General features: G+C 39.2%; 2 protein-coding genes across 4 annotated transcripts in view; one reads left to right on the top strand and one right to left on the bottom strand.

Moving 5' to 3' along the window:
* LOC103130694 (caskin-1-like) overlaps positions 1–4,153 on the bottom strand; it is a 26,486-nt gene extending 22,333 nt beyond the window's left edge. The window contains exon 1 of the mRNA XM_016666116.1: positions 4,030–4,153. Within this exon, the coding sequence (XP_016521602.1) occupies positions 4,030–4,138 (109 nt within the window). The 5' untranslated portion in view covers positions 4,139–4,153. The remainder of the gene's footprint in view (positions 1–4,029) is intronic.
* A 4,213-nt stretch (positions 4,154–8,366) lies between these two features.
* LOC103130693 (E3 ubiquitin-protein ligase RBBP6-like) lies at positions 8,367–22,337 on the top strand. Of its 3 annotated transcripts, none has more exons than XM_007542158.2 (16): positions 8,367–9,427; positions 10,477–10,576; positions 10,687–10,726; positions 12,840–12,881; positions 12,996–13,084; positions 13,187–13,286; positions 13,412–13,554; positions 13,651–13,823; positions 15,200–15,303; positions 15,391–15,863; positions 15,947–16,010; positions 17,373–17,430; positions 17,514–17,562; positions 17,647–17,970; positions 18,107–18,202; positions 20,689–22,337. In XM_007542158.2, the coding sequence occupies exons 1-16, from the start codon at positions 9,262–9,264 to the stop codon at positions 22,307–22,309; spliced, it is 3,642 nt and encodes a 1,213-aa protein (XP_007542220.2). In that variant the 5' UTR covers positions 8,367–9,261; the 3' UTR covers positions 22,310–22,337. The 3 variants fall into 3 exon arrangements, with proteins under 3 accessions (XP_007542220.2, XP_016521605.1, XP_007542215.1); XM_016666119.1 differs by having other exon boundaries at positions 13,187–13,283; positions 20,689–22,336; XM_007542153.2 differs by lacking the exons at positions 12,840–12,881; positions 12,996–13,084; positions 13,187–13,286; ... (8 more) ...; positions 18,107–18,202; positions 20,689–22,337 and having other exon boundaries at positions 8,368–9,427; positions 10,687–11,844.
* The last annotated feature ends 2,018 nt before the right edge of the window (positions 22,338–24,355 follow it).

The following is a 24,355-nucleotide window of genomic DNA, read 5'->3' as shown; positions in this document are numbered from 1 at the left end:
AGTGTCCCTGCTCCTTGTCGGATCCTAGTCGTGTCTAGACTGTCGTCATGTTACGTCATTGTTTTTACCCTGTTAACCATTTGATACCAGCGTCTGAGCTCCCTGCCTCTACTCACCTGGATTTTGTTTTTCATCATTAAACCATCATTTTCTGACTTTAACCTGGGTCCACTGCGACTACCTTACCACCTACAATTGCAATTCATGACAGGAATAATGTCTTGTAAGTGAAATAGTCTTCCAGTGGAACTAGTGTCATGTGTAAATGGTTGCTGTAGAATCCAAACGCAGGAGACGGAGTCAGCCCGAGAATTTTAAGATTTAATAAAAGAATATAGAAAAACAAACTTACAAAAATCAAAGGGAACCACAGAAACACACAAAAAACAATAATCCATAGTAAAGAAAACCAGCAAGGGAGACACGAAGAGAAAATGATGGGATAGATTAAATCAGGGGTCCCCAAACTTTTTCCTGTGAGGGCCACATAACTTTTCCCTTCTCTGCTGGGGGGCTGGAGTCAGTTTGTAACAGAAAAAGTGTGACGTTTGCAGGAGTGTCTAAATGTAAAAATATATTGTTTTCCAGACAGCACAATCAAATAACGCTCTATGGGTTTCTTCACAGAACAAAAGTCAGGAAATAACACTATTTATGTAATAAATACTATATTTTCTGGACTATAAGTCGCAAACCCAAAGTTTTTTTTTTAAACAGTAAACACAACATTTTTGCAACATTTAATTTTCTATTATTATTATTTTTTTTTTTTTACAAAAAATAAGCTTCAGATATCTCTACCGCTCCAGGTTTTCCACAACGATGCAGCAGCAGCAGAGGGGGCCGGACAGCCAAAATCTGAGTCATAACAGGTCAACGGAATATCATTTATTATGGTTGAAAAATAAAAAGTTGCCAAGTTTAGATTTAACTGAACTGATTACGGTAGTTTCCGAACGGTAACAGTAACAGTAAAAGTGTTCATCCTTTGTGTTGCTACTAGCATGTGCTAAATGAAAATAGGTGCTTTCTTCTTCTTTTTCTTCTTCTTCTTCTTCTTCTTCTTCTTCTTCTTCTTCTTCCTCCTCTGCTTCTTCTTTTTCTTCTTCCTCCTCCTCTTCTTCTTCCTCCTCCTCTTCTTCTTCCTCCTCCTCTGCTTCTTCTTCTTTTTCTTCTTTAGATTTCAACAGCAGCTTGCATCCATTATTGTTACACTACTGCCATCTATTGGATCCTAATATCTACACCTCAAATTCTCGTAATGATCCCAGTATTATTTAAAACACCCAAAACCAAACTCAAACAACCACATATCCTAACAAGTAGTACCTTTTCATTAATATTAAAGAATTATTAACTTAAAACAAGCTCCTATATTTTTCTGACAGTTAAGGCCCCAACATACTCAGGCACACTTCAGTCTGCGGAGGTCCGCGCAGACTCGAAGCGGACATATGCTGGACATGTCCGCGCAAGGATACATTTTTATGACCGCATACTCGGTGTCGCACATTAAACTACCCGGTGGAAACCGTGTTCACATCGAACTGGTTTTCATGTGACACCGGGCTGATAAGGTTGAGAATAAGCGTTATATGAGTTCATATTGTTTTAAAGTTGACATCAACATGATAAAAGTCAACCTAAAGTTGTCACGGGGACGTGACAGACACGTAAGCGAAAATGCTTAACAGTAACAGGCTTTATATATTCACGCAAATATTGACATGGTGAATTATGCAGAATTATAAGAACAAAAAACAAGACATCATCCCAGACTTCTTTATCAGCAGCGGAGCAGAGAGATGGTCCGATAAGTTCAGTCTGACTTTTTTTTTTTTCTCGAACGGAACGGAAAAGATGATCGGGTATGTGCTCATTTTCGATTGCTGCACAAATTATTACACTGAACATAATAAACATGTTGGGACATAATAAACAGAGCTAATTGAATGGATCCCTGATTACAGTTAAAGCCAGCGCAGCTTCCTGCTGCTCCTCTGCCCGCAGCAGGAAGCTGCGCTGCTCTCGGCAGCAGTCTGTCTTTGCCGACAGGGGCGCAAATGCATATTATTCAGGTGGATGCGAAAACATAAATTCCCCCCCAAAAAAGGAAGGTATGTAAGGGTGAAGGAGTGTGGAAAACATACGGTCGCTCTATCCGTATGAGCGACCGTATGTCCCCCCCCTCGAGATGAAGACACGTGAAAGGTAAAACTCGCTACATTTACATTTACATGTGCGCGAGGTGAAGTGTATGTGAAGGCATCATCGGGACGCCGCCCCCTCCAGACGGGGTTTGGACGCCCCCTCTGGTGCAGCGCCCCTATGCGCTGCATACCCACTTTTTGCGCCACTGTTTGCCGACATGTCACTGCCTTTCTCTGTCCCGCACTGAGAGACTTCGATTGTTGAGAGACTAAGGCTTCCCAGATGGAGAAGAAACAGAGCTAGGCGCCCAAATAGTTCATCAAACTTGCTAGTTCTCATTAAGATTGTGTGAAATAAAGGAATTTGTCACAAGAGAATTTTAGGTAATCAGTACGCTCGAGTATGTAGGGGCCTTTACTTGTAAGTTAGTTTTGTCCTACTTTAAGATATTTGCGCTAAAAACTAGAGCAAAATTAATTGGTATGACTTTGTGTTTTTGAAATGTATTTTAGACAAACGGGGGATACTTGAGATTATTGTCTGCTGCAAAACTCCATCAGTAAAAGGTGGAAATATCTGCAGCCTGTTCTCTTGAGATTTTAATTGAACAGTTTCCATCTTTTCATCAATTTTGGAAAGACGTCCAACATTGTAATGTACTGGTTTCTAATGTTTTCTCTACTTTAAGATGTTTGTATTCACTGTGCCATTGTATATTAATAAGGGGATTTTTATTTACTGATAACTTTTTAACTAAAGGATTTAAATGTGGAAATGTCAGAAAAATTCTGTTATGAAAGATAAAGAAGTATTTGAACATTCAGGGTTACTATGCTTTTTTTAGACTTAACCTTCTATACGCCCTTTACCTTTACTTTAAAATAATACAATTATTTAAGTTGATGATGAATTAAAGGCAGGCACACTGCAGTCGGCAGACTGTAGTTACAAAACCTGGAAATTCCAGAAACTGGCAGGAATGAAGAAAGAAAAGTTATGAGTAACAAGGACAGATTTGGTTGAAGGAAGCAAGGATGCAAAGTAAAAATGAAGGAAGACACGAGAAAAAAACAAGGAAGGAAGGAAGTGATGACAGATGGAAAGAGAGCAGTAGGCATAAAAGAACAAAAGAAGGGAGGAAAGGCACAAAGAAAGGAAAACAATAGAGGAGTAAAGGAAAATAGTTTCTAAACATGGGAAGAAGGAATTTCTTCTTCCCATGTGTCCTTAAGGGTATAAGGAAGGAAACTAGTTAAGGCACATGGTAGACACAAGCAAATAAGTAAAGAAAGAAAGAAAGAAAGAAAGAAAGGAACGAAACATTCAGACTACGACAGATGGGATAAGGCATGGAAACACATATATTAATCTACATTCTAATGTAATTTTACCATATTTTTCCAGAACTGCAAAACACTGAAATCAAATTCTAGAATTTTCTGGACTTTCCAGACTACATATCTGGGATCTCTTTTAGTTTGGGCGACTTCACTGCTGAGCTTGTACATCTTTGATCCTTGTCACTGCTGTTAAAGCATAAAAGCGCAGATTGCTGGGAACAGATGTATCTGAAGATCTGTCTGCATGTGAAAGCAGCTGTTATTAATAGAACTTTAAAGTTCAAAAATAAAAGGAGGGCAGTGCTGCTGGTGTCTGATGTGAGCTGACAGGTGGTCTTTAGACGGTCAGTCTGAATAAAAGTGAGATGAAGAGAAAGCCCAGAGGGAACTGTTGTACTTGTGAACAACGCCTTAAATAGTCATCACTAAACAAGCAGTGCTTTTCATTTAAATGGATGGTGGTAGACAACGCAAATGTGTTCAGAATGTAACATTGAGAGACGTGACTGTGAGTGTTGTGATAACAGCGGGTGCTTACTCGTTGACTGCTCCACAGACTGTGACTGCTCCAAGAGATGCTCCTTTGCTTTTACTGACTGAGACAGCACAGTGGCCAGGAGCTGAAACACAAAAACACAGACATGCATAAGCAGGCATGCAAAGAAAAGAGTAGTCATTCAAATCCCAGAGGTGATCTGTTTTAGCAAACTGGAAAGAAGAAAAAGATTCTAGCTGATGATCCTCCACCTGCTACTACAGTTTTCTGCAAAGAAGCTACAACCTCCCTGTTCTATATCCATATAATATGAATGAGAAGACACTCCTCTTTCACCAAAACAGTTTTCATATCATTTTTGAATATAGATCCTTTACTCTAAGCAATTACATTACATTAGGTATGAACATGATACCAGGCATTACAAAAAAAGCATTGATAACTCCTTTTTATTGGGATTTGATATGGATAGACCAACACAAAATGGCAAATAATTGTGAAATAAAAGGAAAATCATGCATTTGTATTTTTATTTATTTTTACAAGAAAATCTAAACTGAGAAAGATTGTGGTGTGATGGGGGGAAATTAAAGCACAGTAAAAGTAATAAACATCATCCAAAGTTATAAACTTGGCTTATCAGTCCTTAATGCATTTTATGAATAAAGAAATAAAGACAGTGGTGGTTTGTTATATGGGTAATATGGCTTCATGCTCAGGGTGGAACAAAATGGTCATCTAAGTAGTACTCTGGAAGAATTGTCTTTTGCTTATTTACATGTTGAGTTAATAACAACAGATGTGCACAGGTACTATAAGAAAACACTGCTGTGCATAGTAATTAGCTGATGGTATAATTTACATCTTAAGATTTCTTATTTAGTCATTTTGAAAAGAGTTTTGATATTAAGACTCAGATGGATTGTTCTACATTACACCAAGCTTTTAAAAAGCTGAGCTCTACAAATCTTTATAATATTGTGAAAAAAATGAAGGTTTTTAATTCTACCTAAATAAACTGGTATTATACACTCACCGGCCACTTTATCAAGTACACCTGGCCAACTGCTCATTTACACAACTGTTGAATCAGCCAATCACATGGCAGAAACTCAATGAATTAAGGCATGTAGACATGGCCAAGGCGATCTACTGCATTTCAAACCGAGCATCAGATTTAAGGTGATTTAAGAGACTTCAAACATGGTATGGTAGTTGATGCCAGACGGGCTGGTCTGAGTTTTTCCAGAGACTGCTGATCTACTGGGATTTTCATGCACAACCATCTCTAGGATTTGCAGAGAATATCCAGTGAGCTGCAGTTCTGTGGGCCCAAATGCCTTGTTGATGCCAGAGGTCAAAGGAGAAAGACCAGACTGGTTTGAGCTGATATAACTGCAACAGTAACTCAAATAAACACTCATTACAATCGCCGTATGCAGAAGAGCATCTCTGAACGCACAACACATTGAATTGAACCTTGAGGCAGATGGGCTACAGCAGCAGAAGACCACACCTGGTGCAACTCCTGTCAGCTAAGAACAGGAAACTGAGGCAACAATTTGCACAGGCTCACCAAAATTGGACAATAGAAGATTGGAAAGACGTTGCCTGGTTTGATGAGTCTTGATTTCTGCTGTGACATTTGGATGGTAGGGTCAGAATTTGGCGTCAACATCATGAAACCATGGATCCATCCTGCCTTGTATCTACGGTTCAGGCTGGTGGTGGTGCAGTGGTGTAGGGGATATTTTCCTAGCACACTTTGGGCCCATTAGTCCAATTGAACATTGTGTCAATGCCACAGCCTACCTGAGTATTGTTGCTGACCATGTCCATCCCTTTATGACTGCAGTGTACCCATTTTCTGATGGCTACTTCAGCAGGATGGAAGTAGCCATGTCATAAAGCACGAATTATCTCAGACTGGTTTCTTGAACATGACAATGAGTTCACTGTACTTGAATGGCCTCCACAGTCACCAGATCTCAATCTGGTGACTGTGGAGGCCTTTGGAATGTGGTGGAATGGAAGATTCACAACATGGATGTGCAACAAATCTGCAGTAACTGAATGATGCTGTCATGTTAATCTGAACCAGATTCTGAGGAATGTTTCCAGTACATTGTTGAATCTATGCCACAAATGATTATGGCAGTTCTGAAGGCAAAAGGGAGTCCAACCCAGTACTAGCAAGGTGTACCTAATAAAGTGGCTGGTGAGTGAGTGTAAATGAGCAAAGGAACAAGCATTTCATTTTCTTTTGTGTGAGTATGCATGTTACAGCACACAAAGAGGAACAGCTTCAGAGGACACAGGGCTGTGCAGAGACCACTAAAGGGCAGGTACTCCAAAAAAACAAACAAAAAAAAAAGGGGCACATCTAACCGCATTCTAGGACAGAATATTAACAAAGCCTCTCAGCTTTCTGAGTTTAATAAACAATGATAAATTACAAAATTGTGAGATATACAATCAAAGTTAAGGAAAATGTCTATATAGAGCATGTAACTATGTATATGTAAGATATTTTATAAGTAATTTCTTTCTGCAGGTCTATTTTGTTATAGGAAAGTATTGCAATATTAGTAAGATATGTAAATCAGAGCTGGACCACCAGACATCTTTACAGAATTACACTATTAAAAATATAAACAAGGGCACAATGCAACCTTTCAGTGGACTGTAATCTATAAAAAAGTTGTTTGTTTGCTACACTTGCAGTGGAGATGAAGATGGTCCATTCAGGAAAGCAGAGCTGCATCAAACTTTAATGTGGAACTGCAGAAAAAAAGAAAAAAACAAAAGCAAAAATTGAATTGTTAATGCATGTCACCATGAAAAAAGCCTACTGAGTTTTGCTTAAAAAACTTTTTTTTAAATTAAAATCACACATTTTTATCTCATGAAGTGAAAAAATTATTTGCAAAACAAACTTAATTGTGCATGTCAGAAATCTTTTCTTGATATTCTAAGTTTTTGTTTGTGACTCAAAGTTTTGCTTGTGATTCTCACATGACGTCGTGGGCGGGGCCTAAAATCACAACAAAAGATTTCTGATGTGTGCAAATAAAAGTTTATGTTTGGCAAATAACTTTTTAAGTTCACCAGACAAAAATGAGTTATTTAATTTATAAAAAGTTTTAAAAAATGAGTTATTTAATTTTAAAAAAGTTTTTTAAACAAAACTTTTTGTCTGGATTGAGTTTTTTCCCCTTCATTAATGACTTTTATTATACATTATGTCTATCATGGTACTTCAGGGTGAGTTATTTTTAATTTTAAATGAATATCCTTGTTAGACTTTTATTTAAGTGCTATACTTCTTCAAGATACGTTTACCTCACGGCAGAATAAATGCAATGTACATTATGCAGCAAAGGAAATTAGAAGACATATATCCATTATGGAGATGATCGGTTTTGGATGGGCGATGTGCCCCGTATTGCCTAAGCGACACTGAAGAATTACTGCTATCATTAACCAGGGAAGAAGCTTTTTGTTATCTTGCTTTGCTAGCAAAGTCGTTAGCTAGCAGCTAGCTAATAGCACAACAATAACAGCCTAATGTTTATATGATAAAAATACTGAATTTGTAGATGAGAACAGTTTTTCTGTACATTTTACTATCAGGAGGCAATGAAATGAGACACACTCCCAAGACAACAGGAGCAGTAGCTCTTTACTGTCTACACATTGAGTTTGTGTTTCTTTGTGTCAGAGGGAGAAAAACAATACTGGCTGAGCTAAAATGTCATTTGAAATCATTTAGAATGTCAGTTTCAGAGAGTCATGACAACAGGAGGGCTTGAGTTCTCAAAGTCTGTGATACTGCAGGATAATGTAGTTCAGAAAAACTGGACTGCTAACATTTTCCTATATTAATAATAATTATATGTATACATAAAGAATAGAAGAACTAAGATATTGTTTTTGGGTCCATTGGTTAGCACACATTTTTAATGGGTGATTGCTCAATTTTGCACTTTCCTATCCCCGAAAAATATGGAATTCTTAGTTTTCCTCTTTTTTTCAACCATTATTTCCCATACCTGCTCCTTTGCTGTCTTTATATTAAAACATATCCAAACGTCCTGGTAGATTATTCTGTTGTATTTTATTTCATTCGGCCTGATTTTCTTGAGAAGGTGTAGGATGTTGTAAGTTTGCTTTCTTAATCTTCTGGTTTCCTTTTCTTGCCTAGTCACTCCCAACGTGTTTTGAGAATTCAAACGTAAAGAGTTTCCACTTTTTTAAAGGACTTTTTTCCCCATTTGAGCTTTATTAATAAACAACAGAAAACAACATATTTATTTGGTTAAGTAGAAAATGTGTGACATCATTCACAGAACTAAATTCTGACTTCCGCCACAACAAAATACCGCATACATCCGGTTCCGTCCAGCGCCATTTTGATGAAACAGCGAGGAGACGAGCACCACGGACCAACGAGATGGATTTATGGATTTAAACTGAACAAACATCTGAATTACTTGCATTTCTGTTGGGAATATTATCGTCGAAGTTAACCATTTTCTGCCTAATCGTGTAACTGACGGATTTAGAAGATTATCTGGCTGCCGACTGGGGTGTTACCGTTAGCTGTTAGCTTTTGTTAGGCCGTTGGTGTTTCATAATGTGTTCAGTAGCATGTTAGTTAGCATTTATACGCATCTAACGACATCAGAGAGACATTGTAGGGTCAGGTAGTGTCTAAAAAATCTCGTGGACTCCTTCGGAGGATTTCTCAGAATTTTTGGGACTTTTTTTTTTTTTTAATCATTATTTTACAGGGCCCGGTAGTCTTTAAAAAAAGGAACTGCACCAGAACGGCACTAAATAAGACTGTTGCTCGGGAAAGTCAAGGCCCGCTGCTAGCTGCCTGAGCGGCTTGTGGCGCTTTGGGTTTCCACCAAGGACAATTCACCAAGGACTTGGCCTAATTTATATCCGTATCGTAAAATTTACTGTGCTGCATGAGCTCTCTTGGATTTGGTGGCATTACAATGTGTTTTCATGAACTTTGGTCTCGTACTTCGTACATTTTTCTGTGGCACTTACTTGATACGGACTCTGTCGTCCTCTGCGAGCTGAGCCTTACCACACTTTAGACCTTTCTCTTGTCAGGAGTGTTTCAACAAACTGGAAGAAGGTTTACCAATTAAAGTCTAAACATTTAGCCTCATGTGTTCAGTGTTGACGCTGTTTTTTATATAACAGATCTGTTTTTCCCTTATCTTGTGCTTGATTGAGGTTATAAGTAGACCTGTAAAAATGTCGTGTGTTCACTATAAATTTTCTTCCAAACTGGACTACAACACAGTCACGTTCGATGGACTGCATATTACACTTAGCGAGCTTAAGAAGCAGATTATGGCCCGGGAGCGCCTCAAGGCCACAGACTGCGACCTGCAAATCACCAATGCGCAGACGCGAGAAGGTATTTTATTTGCTGACAAATTGATTCTGTAAGATAACATATGATGGAAGAAAACTCATGTGTGTTTTATGCTTTAATGTAGTATTGAATAAAAGGCGTAAAGTGGCCTAAATGTTTTTGATATGTATTCGGGCAGTTGATGTGATTATTCTCTTGCTGTTGTTAAAAGTGACTTAATATTGAAGAACTAATTTATCCTAATGTTGATGAGGCAGGAGTGGAGAAAGCAGTTGTAAAATGCTCTTTTTTTTGTTTTGTTCCATATCTTAAGTTATTTTAGTTAAGAGCCTTTTGAGGGCCACCTGAGCCCCGACCTAATCAGACATTAGGCCAAACTGCTTCTTACACGTAGATATTATTTCAGTCATAAAGCCCTCCCAGTCTAACAATGTTAACATGTCTTTTAAAGTAAGCGCAAAATGTCAACATTAACTGTCCCAATAATCGCTGTACTATTCATATTAGATGTCATTTGTATTTGTTACACGGATAAAAAAATATATTAAAACTATAAATCAATTTGCTGTTTAACCAAAGTGAATCAGTATCTTATATCAACACGTTACCATTTTCCAGTGTCAATTTAGTAGTTTGTTAGCTATTAAGAGTTCACTGATTGTGTTTTTCTGGCCAATCACTGATCTTTTAATTTTGACTGATTACAGATTTTTAGAAGGAATTTTTTTTCTAAAAATTTGCAAAATACAGCAAAGTCCCCCTATGTTTTAGGTACGTCATCTACTCCATTGAGCAGAACATTGAAATTTATTTCGTCATCAGTTGTCCAGGTGGCTATTAAGTGCCCCCAAGGTGGATACAAGTCGATGCATGGACAGCACAAAAAATACTAGCAGCTATGGTTCCTTTTTTTTTTTTTAACAAGGAAAGAAGTTTTGTATGTAACAATGGCAACTACAAAGGAGCAAAATGACCACACAGATACAGAGATAGATATTTTTCAATCCCAGTTCTGCACATATTGTTGATAAATGTCTGTTTGTCCACAAGTTTTAGAATTTTAATGATGGCTTTGCGATTTTTTTTTTTAGAATACACAGATGATGAGGCCCACATCCCAAAACACTCGTCTGTCATCGTCCGCCGCACTCCGATTGGTGGAGTAAAGCCTGCTGGCAGGACGTTCATTGTGTGCGTATGTTTGTATTCACTAATCAATGTTTTAGCTTTGAGGAAGATATTTTCTTTAGGTTTCTGATTCATAGCTAACTTGGCTAATGTTCGCTGTTTTGTTTTTGCAGAGATCGTTCTGACACAGCTGTGGTTGGATCTTCCAGACCCGTATGTAAAACAAACCCAGAACAACACTTTGTCCTCCTCCTCACATCTCTCTCTCCCACTCTATCTGGCTTTAGTCACTTATCTTGAGAACATTATGTCAACAGAAATCCAGTTGAATATTCTGTTCACTTGTTTACTATATATTGATTTTGTTGTTCTTCAGATTATCACCTTGTTATTTAACGTGTTTCTTGGCAAGGGGCTTGTTGAAGTCACCACAGCTGAAATAATTTGTTACTCTGAAAACAAGTTCTTCAGTTCTATTTTGGAAATGGCAATTTAATGTAAATGGTGACTAAAGGCGATGGCGTTAAAGAACCAAATCAGCCATTTTGTTTATATGCATTGAAATGACTGTTGAATTGTTGCCACTTTATAGTTTTCACAAAAGATCAAATCTTTCCTGTGTCTCATAATGAAGTGGATTTGTAGCCTGCTTTATGACCAATGTTTTAAGGTATTTGTAAGAAAAATTGTGGTATTTTTGTATTGATAATTTATTGTCATTGTTGATTTCTGTGAACATATTTTATCTGGTTAAGAACCTAAGGAATTAAAGTGTGCCTGAGATCTATTGTTATTAATTTTGATTCCACTTTAAGGACTGAAGTTGTGTAAGTTGAGTAGATCCGTCAGGTTTTTTTTCTTCAGAAAGTTTTTTGTGCATAAACATAAATCTGTTCAAATGGTTTCCCATAACTTATCTGTCACTTTTGTGTTGTACAATTTCATCACAAATATATTCATTGCGCCTTGCTTTAAGGATGGTCTGCACATACCCCCTTTAGGCTTTCGAACCCTCAGCTTTACGCAGCTGAGCTTTTAGCTTTTAAGATCTATTTTTTCAATAGCTAATTTTGAGCTGATTTTCTTGACTTCAAGAAAATCAGGACTTGTTGAGATTATTTTTACAAGGTGATCCTGATGACGCTCCTTTTGCTAAGATTCTGTAATCTGTTCTCGAACCTGTGATGTTGTGAGACGAATGCCCTGAGAGTTTCTGGAGGCCTTCCACGGTTACTGCAGAGAGAGGTGGAATGGTGTCGTGTGTCCTGTAAGCTGCAGAACCTGTCAATAAAGTTCTTCAGTGGTTCTCTGTCAGAACCACTTGCACCAGATCCCTGTGTATTCGCTCCAAGGCATCCTACAGTTTTTTTTATATTATTATTTTTATTTAAATGCTGGTGCCCCCTTCTACTCATGTGCCATTTGTGAACAGCCTTTTTAAAAGCAGGACAGAACAAGCTCAAATTTTTGTCTGTATTTTAGATTTACTTTCAACTCTGAAATAGGTGCTTATGATGCTGTCTTTTCTGTAGACAGCCTGAAGCCTGTTTTTAGGGAAAGCTTAAAAGATGCAGTTTTCCATGATTAGTCTTATTAAAATAAGTTTACATTTTAGTCTGAAAAGCACCTATTTTAAATTAACGCCAATTGTTCAGTTGTTGAATTGGTTAGGAGGATTAGCCAGATGAAGGAACTCTGTCTCTGACTGGGTCAGGTGTATTCATGTGCAGCTTCATGGACATGCCTTTATTCTTATGTAGCAGAAATGATTCAGCTTCATGTGGAATCATAGTAAGAGTAAACCTGACTGTGTTTACCAAACCCAATTATGTTGATTGCTTTCTCCTGATAGAAACCCATAAATGATACATATCTGGCTGATTATCACAAATTTAAAGGAATGCACTTATGAAAAAATTAGGTAAAATTAGTTGTTTTTTTTTCCCCTGGTGTTTTTACTGTAAAACTTCTGATACCTCTAAAGGGAATAGAAGTGCCTGTGCTAGGGACAGATTCCAAAAAACACAGTAAAACATTTTTGTCAGTATAAACTATTTTGGACAGATGTTTGAATCCAATTTTGGAGAAATATTTAACAATAAGCCCTTTTTTATAATAATTTAATAAGCCCTGATTATTAATAATCACTTTCCTGATTTGAACATTTGATTTGCTGCCTAAGTGTGTTGACAATATGCTACTGATGTTGTGAAGACTTGAGTGGACTGGACACAGATGTGGTGAACTGTCTGTGCTCTCATCTTCCAGTGTGTGTCGGCTAGATAAGTTAACATTTTTAATCTGTATACTATTGATTTTCCTGCAGACGGACTCTTCTCCTTCTTTGACTCTCGCTCAGCTTGCTAAGGTACATCTTCTTTTTTTAAAATGTTTTTCAAAGATGTTTGTGGTTGGAGTTAAGGAGAGAATTTAATATTTGCTTTTTGGTTCAATGTTCACATCTTTTCATTATGCACTTTAGACACCAAACCTGGTTGATGCAAATGCTTCAGAGGAGGACAAGATTAAAGCCATGATGACTCAATCAAACCATGATTATGATCCAATAAAGTCAGTAAAAGGATGTTTTTCTTTACTAATCGGGCTGTCCTGTGTGTAAATGTTCTATGTAAATGTTTTGTGTAGAGATTCACATAAGTCAATTTCTCTTAGTTACTCCAAGAAAGCCATTGGACCCCCACCGGCTCATTATACCTGCTTCCGGTGTAACAAGACTGGCCACTACATCCGGCATTGCCCCTTGCTAATGGTGGTAAACATTTTAGTTGTAATAATCAGTAGTATTAACTCCTTAGCACATGTCTGATTGATGAGAGTTGAGGTCTTATCATGCTTGTAATGACAGTAGATTATTTATTTTTTGCTTTTGTTTGTTAGGTACAAGATAAAAGTGTGGAAGGTCCCAAACCAGTAAGGATCAGTAAGGGGATACCGCAGAGCTTCATGGTGAAAGCTGACCCAGGCGCTAAGGGAGCAATGTTGACCAGCACTGGAGAATATGCTATACCTGCTATAGATGCGTATGTAATGCAGTCAGTTTTCCTTCTCCAAGTATTTTCTCTTGTCTAACAACTCAAGACTTTTTAAAATAACAAAAACTCAATCTTGATTGACAGGGAGGCCTATGCTCAAGGAAAAAAGGAACGACCTCCGTTTGTTCCCCACGACCAGTCGTCATCTGAGGATGATTCAGACCCGATCCCTGATGAACTCCTGTGTCCGATCTGCAATGACCTGATGACTGACGCTGTGGTTATACCCTGCTGTGGAAACAGTTACTGCGACGACTGTGAGTTGTTGAGTAGTCAGCAACACAGCTTATACAAGTGACGCTAATCATGCAAAACGGCCAGTCATTATTCAGTTTAGAGATCCGATTTTTTTTTCTCACCAATAAGTTTTTCTAAGGTTGAAATGCCTTTACTCTGACCTCATCTCTTGTTTAAGTGAATCTGTTTAACCATGACTAAGGACTCATTCTGGTTTTTATAAAATAAAAACTTGACTGTTTTTGAATGAGGTTATGGCGCTTCATTTACAATATGTTCACTTCATTTATTTTTAAATAAACTTTAACCCTTTCCAGACTAACTACATACTAGTATTGCTCTTAACCTGTCATGGTGCATTGGTTGAAGGGAAAACTTGTAGAACGAGATGAGCTCTGAAGTGTCATATTTTGAGCATCATAAAGAGAAGTTTTCATTAACAACCTGTCCATGCATCCTTAAAAAGTCTTAAAGTTTTGAATGCATATACCGAATGTTTAGTCCTTTACAATGTTTTAAGTTTATCAAAAATATAAGGTAGCCTTAAATACATTAATCANTACTCTGACCTCATCTCTTGTTTAAGTGAATCTGTTTAACCATGACTAAGGACTCATTCTGGTTTTTATAAAATAAAAACTTGACTGTTTTTGAATGAGGTTATGGCGCTTCATTTACAATATGTTCACTTCATTTATTTTTAAATAAACTTTAACCCTTTCCAGACTAACTACATACTAGTATTGCTCTTAACCTGTCATGGTGCATTGGTTGAAGGGAAAACTTGTAGAAAGAGATGAGCTCTGAAGTGTCATATTTTGAGCATCATAAAGAGAAGTTTTCATTAACAACCTGTCCATGCATCCTTAAAAAGTCTTAAAGTTTTGAATGCATATACCGAATGTTTAGTCCTTTACAATGTTTTAAGTTTATCAAAAATATAAGGTAGCCTTAAATACATTAATCACAGGTTTTAAATTTTGTCACGACAAGACTATTTTATCTTGTATATTTTATGTTTTTTTCTTGCCAGACTTTTGTCAGTCAAAAGTTGCAATCCCAGTGATGTCATCATTGCGTTTCTATGACTTGAAATACCCTTACTAGCTGGCTTTTTTTTTTTGCATCTGCCATGAGTAAGTGCATCTGTAACGCCATGTGCACCTACTGCCAAGAGCCACAAGCACCACAGAAATGTTTTTTTTTTCTATGCTTAATTTTAATAAAACAGGATTCCCCATCATCCCCTGTATTCATAGTTTTTTGATCTTAATACATTCAAGGTGGCATTGAAATGCCACCTTGAATGCCACCAGCAAAAAGTTTTCAGCATACTTTTTGCTGAAAACGTTGAGATGCCATATTTAAACCTCCATGGTGGCCTGCTCATTTCCAGGTATCAGAACTGCTTTGCTAGACTCAGAGGAGCACATCTGCTACAGCTGCAAACAGTCGGATGTTTCGCCAGATAATCTCATTGCCAACAAGTTTCTTCGACAGGTAAATTTACTTGCGTGACTTTTCTAAAGTATTTTTTGGGTGAGCTTTACTCTTAGAAGTGATTTTTAACATCTTGGTTTATTGTAGGCTGTGAACAACTTTAAGAATGAGACTGGCTACACCAAACATGGCCGGAAGCAGGTCCAACACGCAACTCCTCTTCCTCCTCGTCCTCAGCTGGTCAGACCTTTGCTGTCTAGACAGCAGGATCCCCTCCTGGCCAATGCTGCTCAACCTGCTCCAGCAATATCTCCTAAAGTGGAAGTCCCGCCCCTTGCACCTCGTCCTCTTGCTACTACTCCTCTGGTCTCTGCTCCTCCTCCTGTTTCCACCACCGCTCCTGCTCCTCCCGTTTCTACTACTGTTGCTGCTCCACCCATTTCCACCACCTCTGCTGCTCCATGTGGTCCTGATGGCTCATCAGCTCCTGTGACTCCAAGTCCTTCTCCTCCTCCTGCTCCTGCTGTTGACCATGAGGAGGCGTCACCAGTTGCTGCTCCTGTTGTTGACCCCCATTTACCTGCGGTCTCAAACAGTCAGGGTGAACCACCCCCTCCAGGGTAAGTGGAACCAAGGATGTTTGGTTTTCAGCTTGTGTCCTTAAGAAGCAAAACTCCTCTTCAATCATTTTGTTTGTCTTTAGGGAGTCCGTTCCAGAAGCTCGGGTGAAACGAGCTTCTTCAGGAACACCTGAAAGACCTTCACAGGTGAGTTTTTGTGAAGAAGGTTGAATCATGTTGTTGTTCATTTTCTGAGCTACTGATCAATTTACTCAGTGCTTGTTCAAAACACAATAACACAGCTTAAGGTTTTAAAAAAATAGCTTAAAGGTAAAGATTTATTATAGGGTTATTGTTCGCTGTTCTGCAGCAGTCATGCTTTGATCTGCTGATGCATTTTTTTTTTGTAGGAACTATAATAAACATACATAAAACAAACTACTACAATCTTTCGATATTGGACTTGTAATTAACATCAATTTTATTAATTGTCCACAAACTGGAGATTTGTTGCAAATTACTCCTTTCAAACACTAAAACTCTAGGAATAAATGACTAAAATTTAAGCAAATGAGTGAAATAACCTGTACATGGTGGCTATATGCCCACTATAGAATAGTTTCATTTCTAAAGAGCTTTTAACACTGTATTTTCTTGCTTAATATAAACAGCACATTGTTAGTGGAAATGGGTTCTTTTAGGCTTTTCTGCTGTAAGAATTGGGGACTCACAGATAAATCGGCTGATGTTTAATGTGAAGCCGATTTTATCCATCGATCTTATCTACTTCAGCAAAGATCTAAAAATCAGCCACTGTCCTCTCTTGGTCTGCTCTGAGAGAGGTTTGACTGACAAACCTGTACATTTGCAGACCTGGTCATGTCACCCATTGCGGCCAACTCAGCGACTTTCTTGACATATTTAGAGACATTTCAGACCAAAAAAATTGGCATCTGCCAAAATCGGAATCAGTGGGTCAGGCTTTTGAAAGATCTGCATTCAGGGTGAAAACTGCAATCAGTGCATTCTTGTAACACTGCTCTATTGTCTGTGCAACCTATTAACTTTTGGGTATGGTTGGTTCACAGATCAAAAAAATATCAGATTTTTGAATATCCAATTGGGACAGTCAACCTTTAAATGATCTCATTTCATTTATGAGCTGATTTCTTTATGCAGCCCTACCAAGAGGTTTTGAGCTTCAAATTAAAGCTGCATAGTTTATTACAAATCGATCAACATTGCAATATTCCTATCACAGTGGACCGATGAGAGTACAATGATTATTGGCTATTGTGTTCTCTGTGTTATGAACTTTGATTTGACATGTTGGTGATATGTAGCCGGTTGAACAGAGGCAGAGTTGAATTCTGGACACAAATCGCATTGGATGAATCACAACTGATTTCATCACAATATTCAATGTTGTTGCCTTCAAAAGTTTTTCTTATTGTGCAGCCCTACTTCAAATGTAAATTTTGGATAAAGCATTTAGACTTACATGTAAGCAGAAACTCAACTGAAAACAACAATCTGTAAGCTGTGAAATGTCTTTAATGTTTTCCACAGAGCTACAGTTTACCTGTTATTGGCCACCTGCCTCCTTCAAGACCAAGCCATCCATCAGGTTAGAAGCATTTTATTTATTACCATCTTTTTAAATATTTTAAAAAGATTGTTTTTATCTAAACCATATCTATGCTTTGTTAGGTCACCAACCACGATCCAACCAGTCTCACCGAGGAGGAAACAGACACTGGTAAGACCTCTCCACCAGTGCGCTCCAGTCTCTTCCATTTGTATAGGAAGCTTCCCTCATCCTTTTTTTTTTTTGTTTTTTCAGGTACCGAAGTAGAGGAGAGCATCCCTCCTCTCATGTGCAGAGCGCTCCTGCTCTTGCCCCCGCACCCCAAGTCTACCCAGCTGCCCTATACCAACCGGCACCGCAGACCTACATTCCCCAGTACAGTGCAGGGCCAGGTCTCATTCCCCCTCCTGCTATTAGTTTCCAGCCTCAGCCTGTTTATGCCCCTGGTCCACCTGGCCTTAATCCCCCCTGGGTCACTCCTGGTGCCCAGCCCCCTCTCATGCCATTGCCTCCATCCCTGCCACAACCCCCTCTCTCAAAAGAAGACTTCTACAGACAAAGGCACCATCGACAGGACAAGTACGCGTTTGGTTTTTGCTTTGCTGCTTAGTAATTGTTGTTTAAACTCCAGAGCTTAGTAGGAGATTATGACATGAATGAAAGCAGTAGAAGGTAAAATGGGATGATGACTGTTTCTGTTCCCTGCCAATAACAGAGTTACGTCTAAGCTGGATGAGTTCACTAAAGATTTCCATGAAGAACTCATGAAATACAGAAATGCATCAAAGAGACGAAGACGGTCATATTCCAGGTAAACCTTGTGAAAAAACTTCTACACCGACTCCAGTGTCCTGTTTCAGAAAGCAGGATAAGTGAAAATTCTGAGAAAGTTCTGGGGTAACTATGTGCATATCCTGGGTTTTCTGTTTCAGAAAGCTGTGTATCAGCTATCTGGAGTCAACTTACTACTGCAAAGTACTCCGTGAACCATCCCTGTTCGGCAGCAGGATTGTTTGAACAAATCCTGAGTTTGTTCTATGTTTTAGCTGAAACCTGGCACAAGGAAAGCATCAGAAATGAAGTGTTCTTTTCTGTGGGAGCCTGTACATGTTGGAGAGTAGATACTCTGCAGAAATCCCTGTCGGACGAGGGTGATCGCACTGCAGTTAGGTGTTTTATTGTTCCCCGTCTAATATATTTTCTAGCGTTACTGGTTTTTGTCATAGTTAAATCTTGTGCCCGCACATCACTCATATAACACAACGAGGACATTCTTTGTGCTGCACTTTGTTTTAATGCTAACCAGATCTTGTTAGAAAAGTTACTGTAGCACATAAACTGGATGTACAGCTGAGGCGTCTTTGAGGTGAATGTGAATCTGTTACTCACATTAACATGATGAGGTTCTACCGAACACCAGGGTTTAATCCCTGGCTGGTTTCTTTATGTTATTGCTTTCAGGCATGAAAAGCTTATTTTTAGGCAAATTTTAATTTTATAATAGAGCTTTTTAAATATGAGCCCTCCCACTGTTGAGCTGTACATCATTGGGTCTAACATTTATAAGTAGCTGCTATTTGAATCATGTTATCTGCATTCCGTTGATGAGGGCTTTTCTATATTCTCGCTCACACTTAGTTCATGGGTAACTTGACTCAGAATGGATTTACCTAGTTGATATCTCCTGTTCTGAAACCAAAAACCCTGATTATCATACAGCTGGGTAGGTTTGCTCAGAGCTGCTGCTTTCTACAAGGAGGTTGTTAACTCTGCTTTCTGAAACAGGGTCCTCATGAAAGCCTTGCCATCCTGAAACTGGAAGATATTTTAAATATTCAAAATGAAAAACAAAGCCAATAAATAAAACGGAAAATACAGACACACGCAACCCAAATCATAAATAAAAAGGATTGCGTCTCTGTAAACATTTTATTTTTCATTATTTAATTTCCCTATGGGATCTATAGTTTGAATTTGAAACAAAATTGGTATTCAAAAATATTAACCAGAATGGAAATGATAAAGCTCAGTTTAATTTATTATGGGATTAATTGCATATTGCGCCAGGCTTATTCTAGAGTCACTGTGTATAGCTTGCGGTATTTGGTGTTTTAACTACTGACCTGTTGCATATCATTGTTATTACATCTGGAAATCTTGTGCATGTGCCCCACACTGTAGAGCAATAGACGATTCTTTTACATGCCATCCATTGCTGCTGCTGTAAAACAATTGTGTTAAAATAAAACCTAGAGATGTAGGTATTAATTCAGTGCAGTGTGCCATGGGAAAAATAACACAAAAAATGTTGAAGAATAACTGAAAAACAATTGTATCTTTTTTCTCAATCTTTGTTCGCTATGCTCCATACAGACTCATTGTTATGGCAACTAACAACAATGCTGCTAATGTATCAGGATTCAACACCAAGTTCAAATTCAAAATACTTTATTAATCCCAAAGGGAAATTAAATGAATAACTCCAACTACACAGTATCCAAACCAGAAGCAACAGTTGTCCAAAGAGACAGGAATCAAAATTTGAAAAAGTGAAAAGATCCCAACAAAAGTACAGAACAACTTCAATGTGCTGCCAATGTAGAGCGGTGAAAGAAAAATAAAACAAAACATGCAAGCATTTCCCACAGGGAGAACAGAACATTTAGTCCGTTACAGTATTATGTTTTCAGGCTTGATGTTTATTAAAGCCATTATAGTTAAGTGATCTGTGCAGACTAACTACCGCTGTTGAAGCTAATCTAACACAGCGGTGGTTGATTAGCTAATTTAAACACCTGCTCCACTGAAGATCTGTCAGTTGGGGTATAAGTGTTTTGGTTTTGAATGGAACCGAAACACAGAGAAATCTACATCACATCTAAATGTTAAAGTAGTTGGAGTCAAATAACTGAACTACTTGCATCGCCTTGCAATTTTTTTCTTAAATTAAAACTTTTTCCTGACCTTATTTAGTTGTCGTAGTGTTGACAATTAGTAGTAAAGCATGGCATCCCTTTTTCTTTTATGTATCAGGCGTATATTTAAGCTTCCATCCATCCATACATACATATGCATACATACATACACGCATACACACACACACACGCACACATGTCCCTAATGGGGTCATTCTTATTTATGCTTAAGAATGTTAACTAAAACCAATGGTAGTCAACGTCGCTGAGCAGCTTTTTGCTCCCTAACTTGGAGATGGGGAAAGGATCTTGCACTCGTGACGCCACACTGCAGTGGGATTATACGTTTTTCTGACTTGTTGAATAACTTGCTCTCTTTCAGATCCCGGTCCTACAGCCGTTCTCCATTCAGCCGTTCTCCATTCAGCCGCTCTCCATATTCCCGCTCCAGATCTAGAACCAGGTCTTACTCTTTTTCTCCCAGTCGGTCCCGTTCTCGCTCCCATGGCAGATCCTATCCCCGTTCCCCTTACTCCAGACGTAATGGACGGAGTTATGGACGTTCAAGGACAAGGTCCCGCTCTCGCTCAAGGTCTTATGGCTACCGGCGCTCCGGCTCACCACGTTCACCTTTTTATCGACCTGGAGGCTGGGACGGAGCAGAAGGGCCCAGAGTCTACAGGTCTCGAACACGGTCACGTTCCCCTGGCGGCTATCGGAGCCGCAGCCCCGGCGGAAGAAAGCCCCCTCCTCGGGAGTTACTAGCATACGAGCTGAAGGGACACAGTCCTGCAAGTCACGACCGCTGGGACAGAGAACGGTACAGACAATGGGAGAAGGAGTACGCAGACTGGTACAACAAATACTACAAAGACTTTGACAACCAGCACCCCCCTCTGCATCATCGAGGTCATGGCAGCAGAGACAGAGAGCGGGAGAAAATATCTGCGTCATCCAGAGATTATTCTCCCCAGGGACGAGGAAGACGAGGCAAAGAGGAGAGGTGTGGGTTACCTCACAACCCCACATCATCTTCTTCATCAGGAGCCAAGTCCAGCACTAAAGTCCTCAAGTCAAAGAAAATCAAAAAGAAGAGGCCTGGAGAGGAAGCAGAGCAGCAGCAGTCTGTAGACAGAGGTGACGCTACGCCTGTTAGAGATGAGCCAATGGATGAAATATCCAACACTAAGACTCCTCCTATCTCCTCAAGGCCCCTTCTTACAGGTGTTGCCGTGATGCCTAAAGGAACATCTTCCAAAGGCCCAATTGCTCCGGCTAAACCAGCTGCCAAGTCAGGATCAAAGACCCAGACTGACAAAACAAAGAAGGACAAGGGTCCAAAAGTGAAAGCTAAAGTTAAAGTGCAGGTCGTCAAAGCAAAGAGTGAGAAGGTCAAGAAAAAGCCTGGAGAAGGAGTGGCGACCACAAAGAAGGACATTTCGATCTCCTCATCCGCTGTCAAACCGGGTAAGACTGCCAAGACCAAGCCGGATGATGCTTCCGTCTCAGTTGCCCCTAAGAAAGAGAAGTCTAAAAGCTTTACAGTGAAACCTGTTGTGAAGACCCCTCCCACGGCCTCCCAGAATCAACCTCTACCTCATCACTCCCTCCAAGAAAGCCCCCGGTCCGGTCGTGATTCACAGACCAGGAGAGATCCCAAGAGCGCTGCTCTCCTCCTCCCTGGGCACAGACCTCCACTGCTCCTGCGGCCTCCATCCCCACTAGAGAGTCGGAGGAGAATGGGGGACGACTGTCGCTCTTTACTTGGACCCCCTGACAAGCTGAGGAGAATAGATGGAGCCGGTCCAGTTCCCCACACACACTTGCATGCAAACCCCTTTCACAGAGTCCCACCCCCTTCTGACAGGCCCAGTTTAATTCCTCTGTCAGGGACCAGAGAACTGGGCCGAACAGATGCAGACCGAGGACCTCTGCTGGACAGTCCGGTGAGTTGTTCTCAACAGCTTCTGAGCAGAGCTTTGTGTTTGTTTCTGAACTTCTAGATCAGGGGTGGGCAATCCTGGTCCTGGAGGGCCGGTGTCCTGCAACTCTTAGATGTCTCCCTGGTCCAACACACTTGAATCAAACAGCTGAATCACCTCCTAAGTGCAGTCAAGTTCTCCAGAGTCCTGCTACTGACATCATTATTTGACTCGGGTGTGTTGAAGTAGAGACACATCTAAAAGTTGCGGGAGACCGGCCCTCCAGGCTTGGAGTTGCCCACCCCTGTTCTAGATGCTTCTCTGCTCATTCATACCTGAATCTAATGAAAGGATTGCCCCTTTGCATGTCATTGGCTTCTACAGACCACTGGGAATGAGACACTCACTTGATTCTGGTGCATTGGACAGGGAATGCAACTAAATGGAAGTCAGAAAGTATGTGAGGTTTTATGAGCCTGTCCATAGTTCAATATGAACACGGGAAATATGTATTGCACATCATTTACATTTGGCTTTAAAAACACCTAATATTTTTTTTATGTGTTTTAGGTGAAATGCTTAGGGCTAAAAGAATTAATCATGATGAATCAATTCTTGAGCTTGTCGTGTCGATATTAGAAGGATGTTTTTAGCTGTAGATGCATTCTTTGCTAATGATCAAGCTTTCACTGAAGGAATGCTTTCTGTCAGACGTAGCCTGAAAACTACAGATTCAGCAACTTTACTATCTGTTCAACCTTCTTGTTATGATGTCTATGGCAGTTGCTAGGGCAACTCACACGCACAGAGCCCTGCTTAAAGAATATGCACCTACTATCTATAAAGCAATGGAAAAATTGGTTTAGCTTTTGTTGTCTTCTTTCTGCAAGGGCTTCTACATGAAATAAGTTGTTTTTAGAGATGCATTCATCCAATATTGATATATGTATTGGTTCCAATATTGAAAAAAATTCTAGATTGGGGATAGGTGACAATGTGCCGATACATGAGGGCAAATCTGTTCTGTGTAATTTCTCTGTTTTGTGCTCTGACCAACATCATGCTTTATTATTTATTTTACATTGGCTGAATTATACTGACTAAACAAAATAAAGTTGTGTTTTTACATGTTTGACCAAGCTTGTGAAGATGTTGGTGTATTTAAGTGTACTTGTGCAGGGTTATCGCGTAAATTCGTAATTTATGACATTTATGTCTTTTTTTTTTTTTAAAGAGCTTTTAAGTCAGATTTTATGTATCTGATTGGTATTGGCTGATACTAAACCTGAGATATCGGTGTTGGAAGTGAAAAATGTGGATTAATAGTTTTTATTTTTTACTATAACATGTCCCAGAAGCTCTTTGGTATAGTGCATTAAAGTTGCAGTAGAAAAATAAATATTTTCTAAATATTTATTGAAACTGTCACTTCTTTGTGACAGGATGGTATGAGCAGGGGTGAAAGTAAGGAGGTACCGTCGGGTACTGCGTACCAGTAAAAGATTTAGCGTGAGTGTGCAGTACCGTCAAGAGAGAGGAGCGGCTGTCTGCTATAAAACAAAAACAAACAAAAAAAACAAACAGTGGGTGTCATGAGATCTGTCTGAATCAACAAAATATATTCAAATTAATGACCCAACAAAAGTAATAATAATGTCAGTAATTATTGTTGCAACTAAGTGTTGGTCAATTCTGTGCGTTTCAGTTTCATTACCAAGATAATAAAAAATTGCGACTCAAAGACCAACTCTGACTCTCTGACTAGCAGAGCATAAGTTTAAATTATCTAATCAACCACCGCTGTGTTCAGGGAGGCTTATTAATAACAACAAAATAAATATCAAGTCTGAAAACCTGATATCGTAATGGACTGAATGTTATGTTTTTAACGTAATCTCTGCTCGGCTTGCGGAGCGCAGGCGGTTGCCATGGCAACGGTGTGCTTAGACGACAAAGGGAGAGAGTAAAAAGGTAGGAGTGGTTTGGAGTTGATCACCTGTTTGGGTTATTTTACCTTTGTTTACCTTTGCTGTGGCTCATTACAGCTGCTGTAGTTTCTAAACGATAAAGACAAACTTGGACTAATTACCTCGTTCATTTGAGAGTATGTCATTCACAACAAACATC

Source organism: Poecilia formosa, unplaced genomic scaffold (assembly GCF_000485575.1).
Source record: "Poecilia formosa unplaced genomic scaffold, Poecilia_formosa-5.1.2 Scaffold662, whole genome shotgun sequence".
Lineage (NCBI taxonomy): Eukaryota > Metazoa > Chordata > Actinopteri > Cyprinodontiformes > Poeciliidae > Poecilia > Poecilia formosa.
This window is presented reverse-complemented; position numbering and strand designations above follow the sequence as displayed.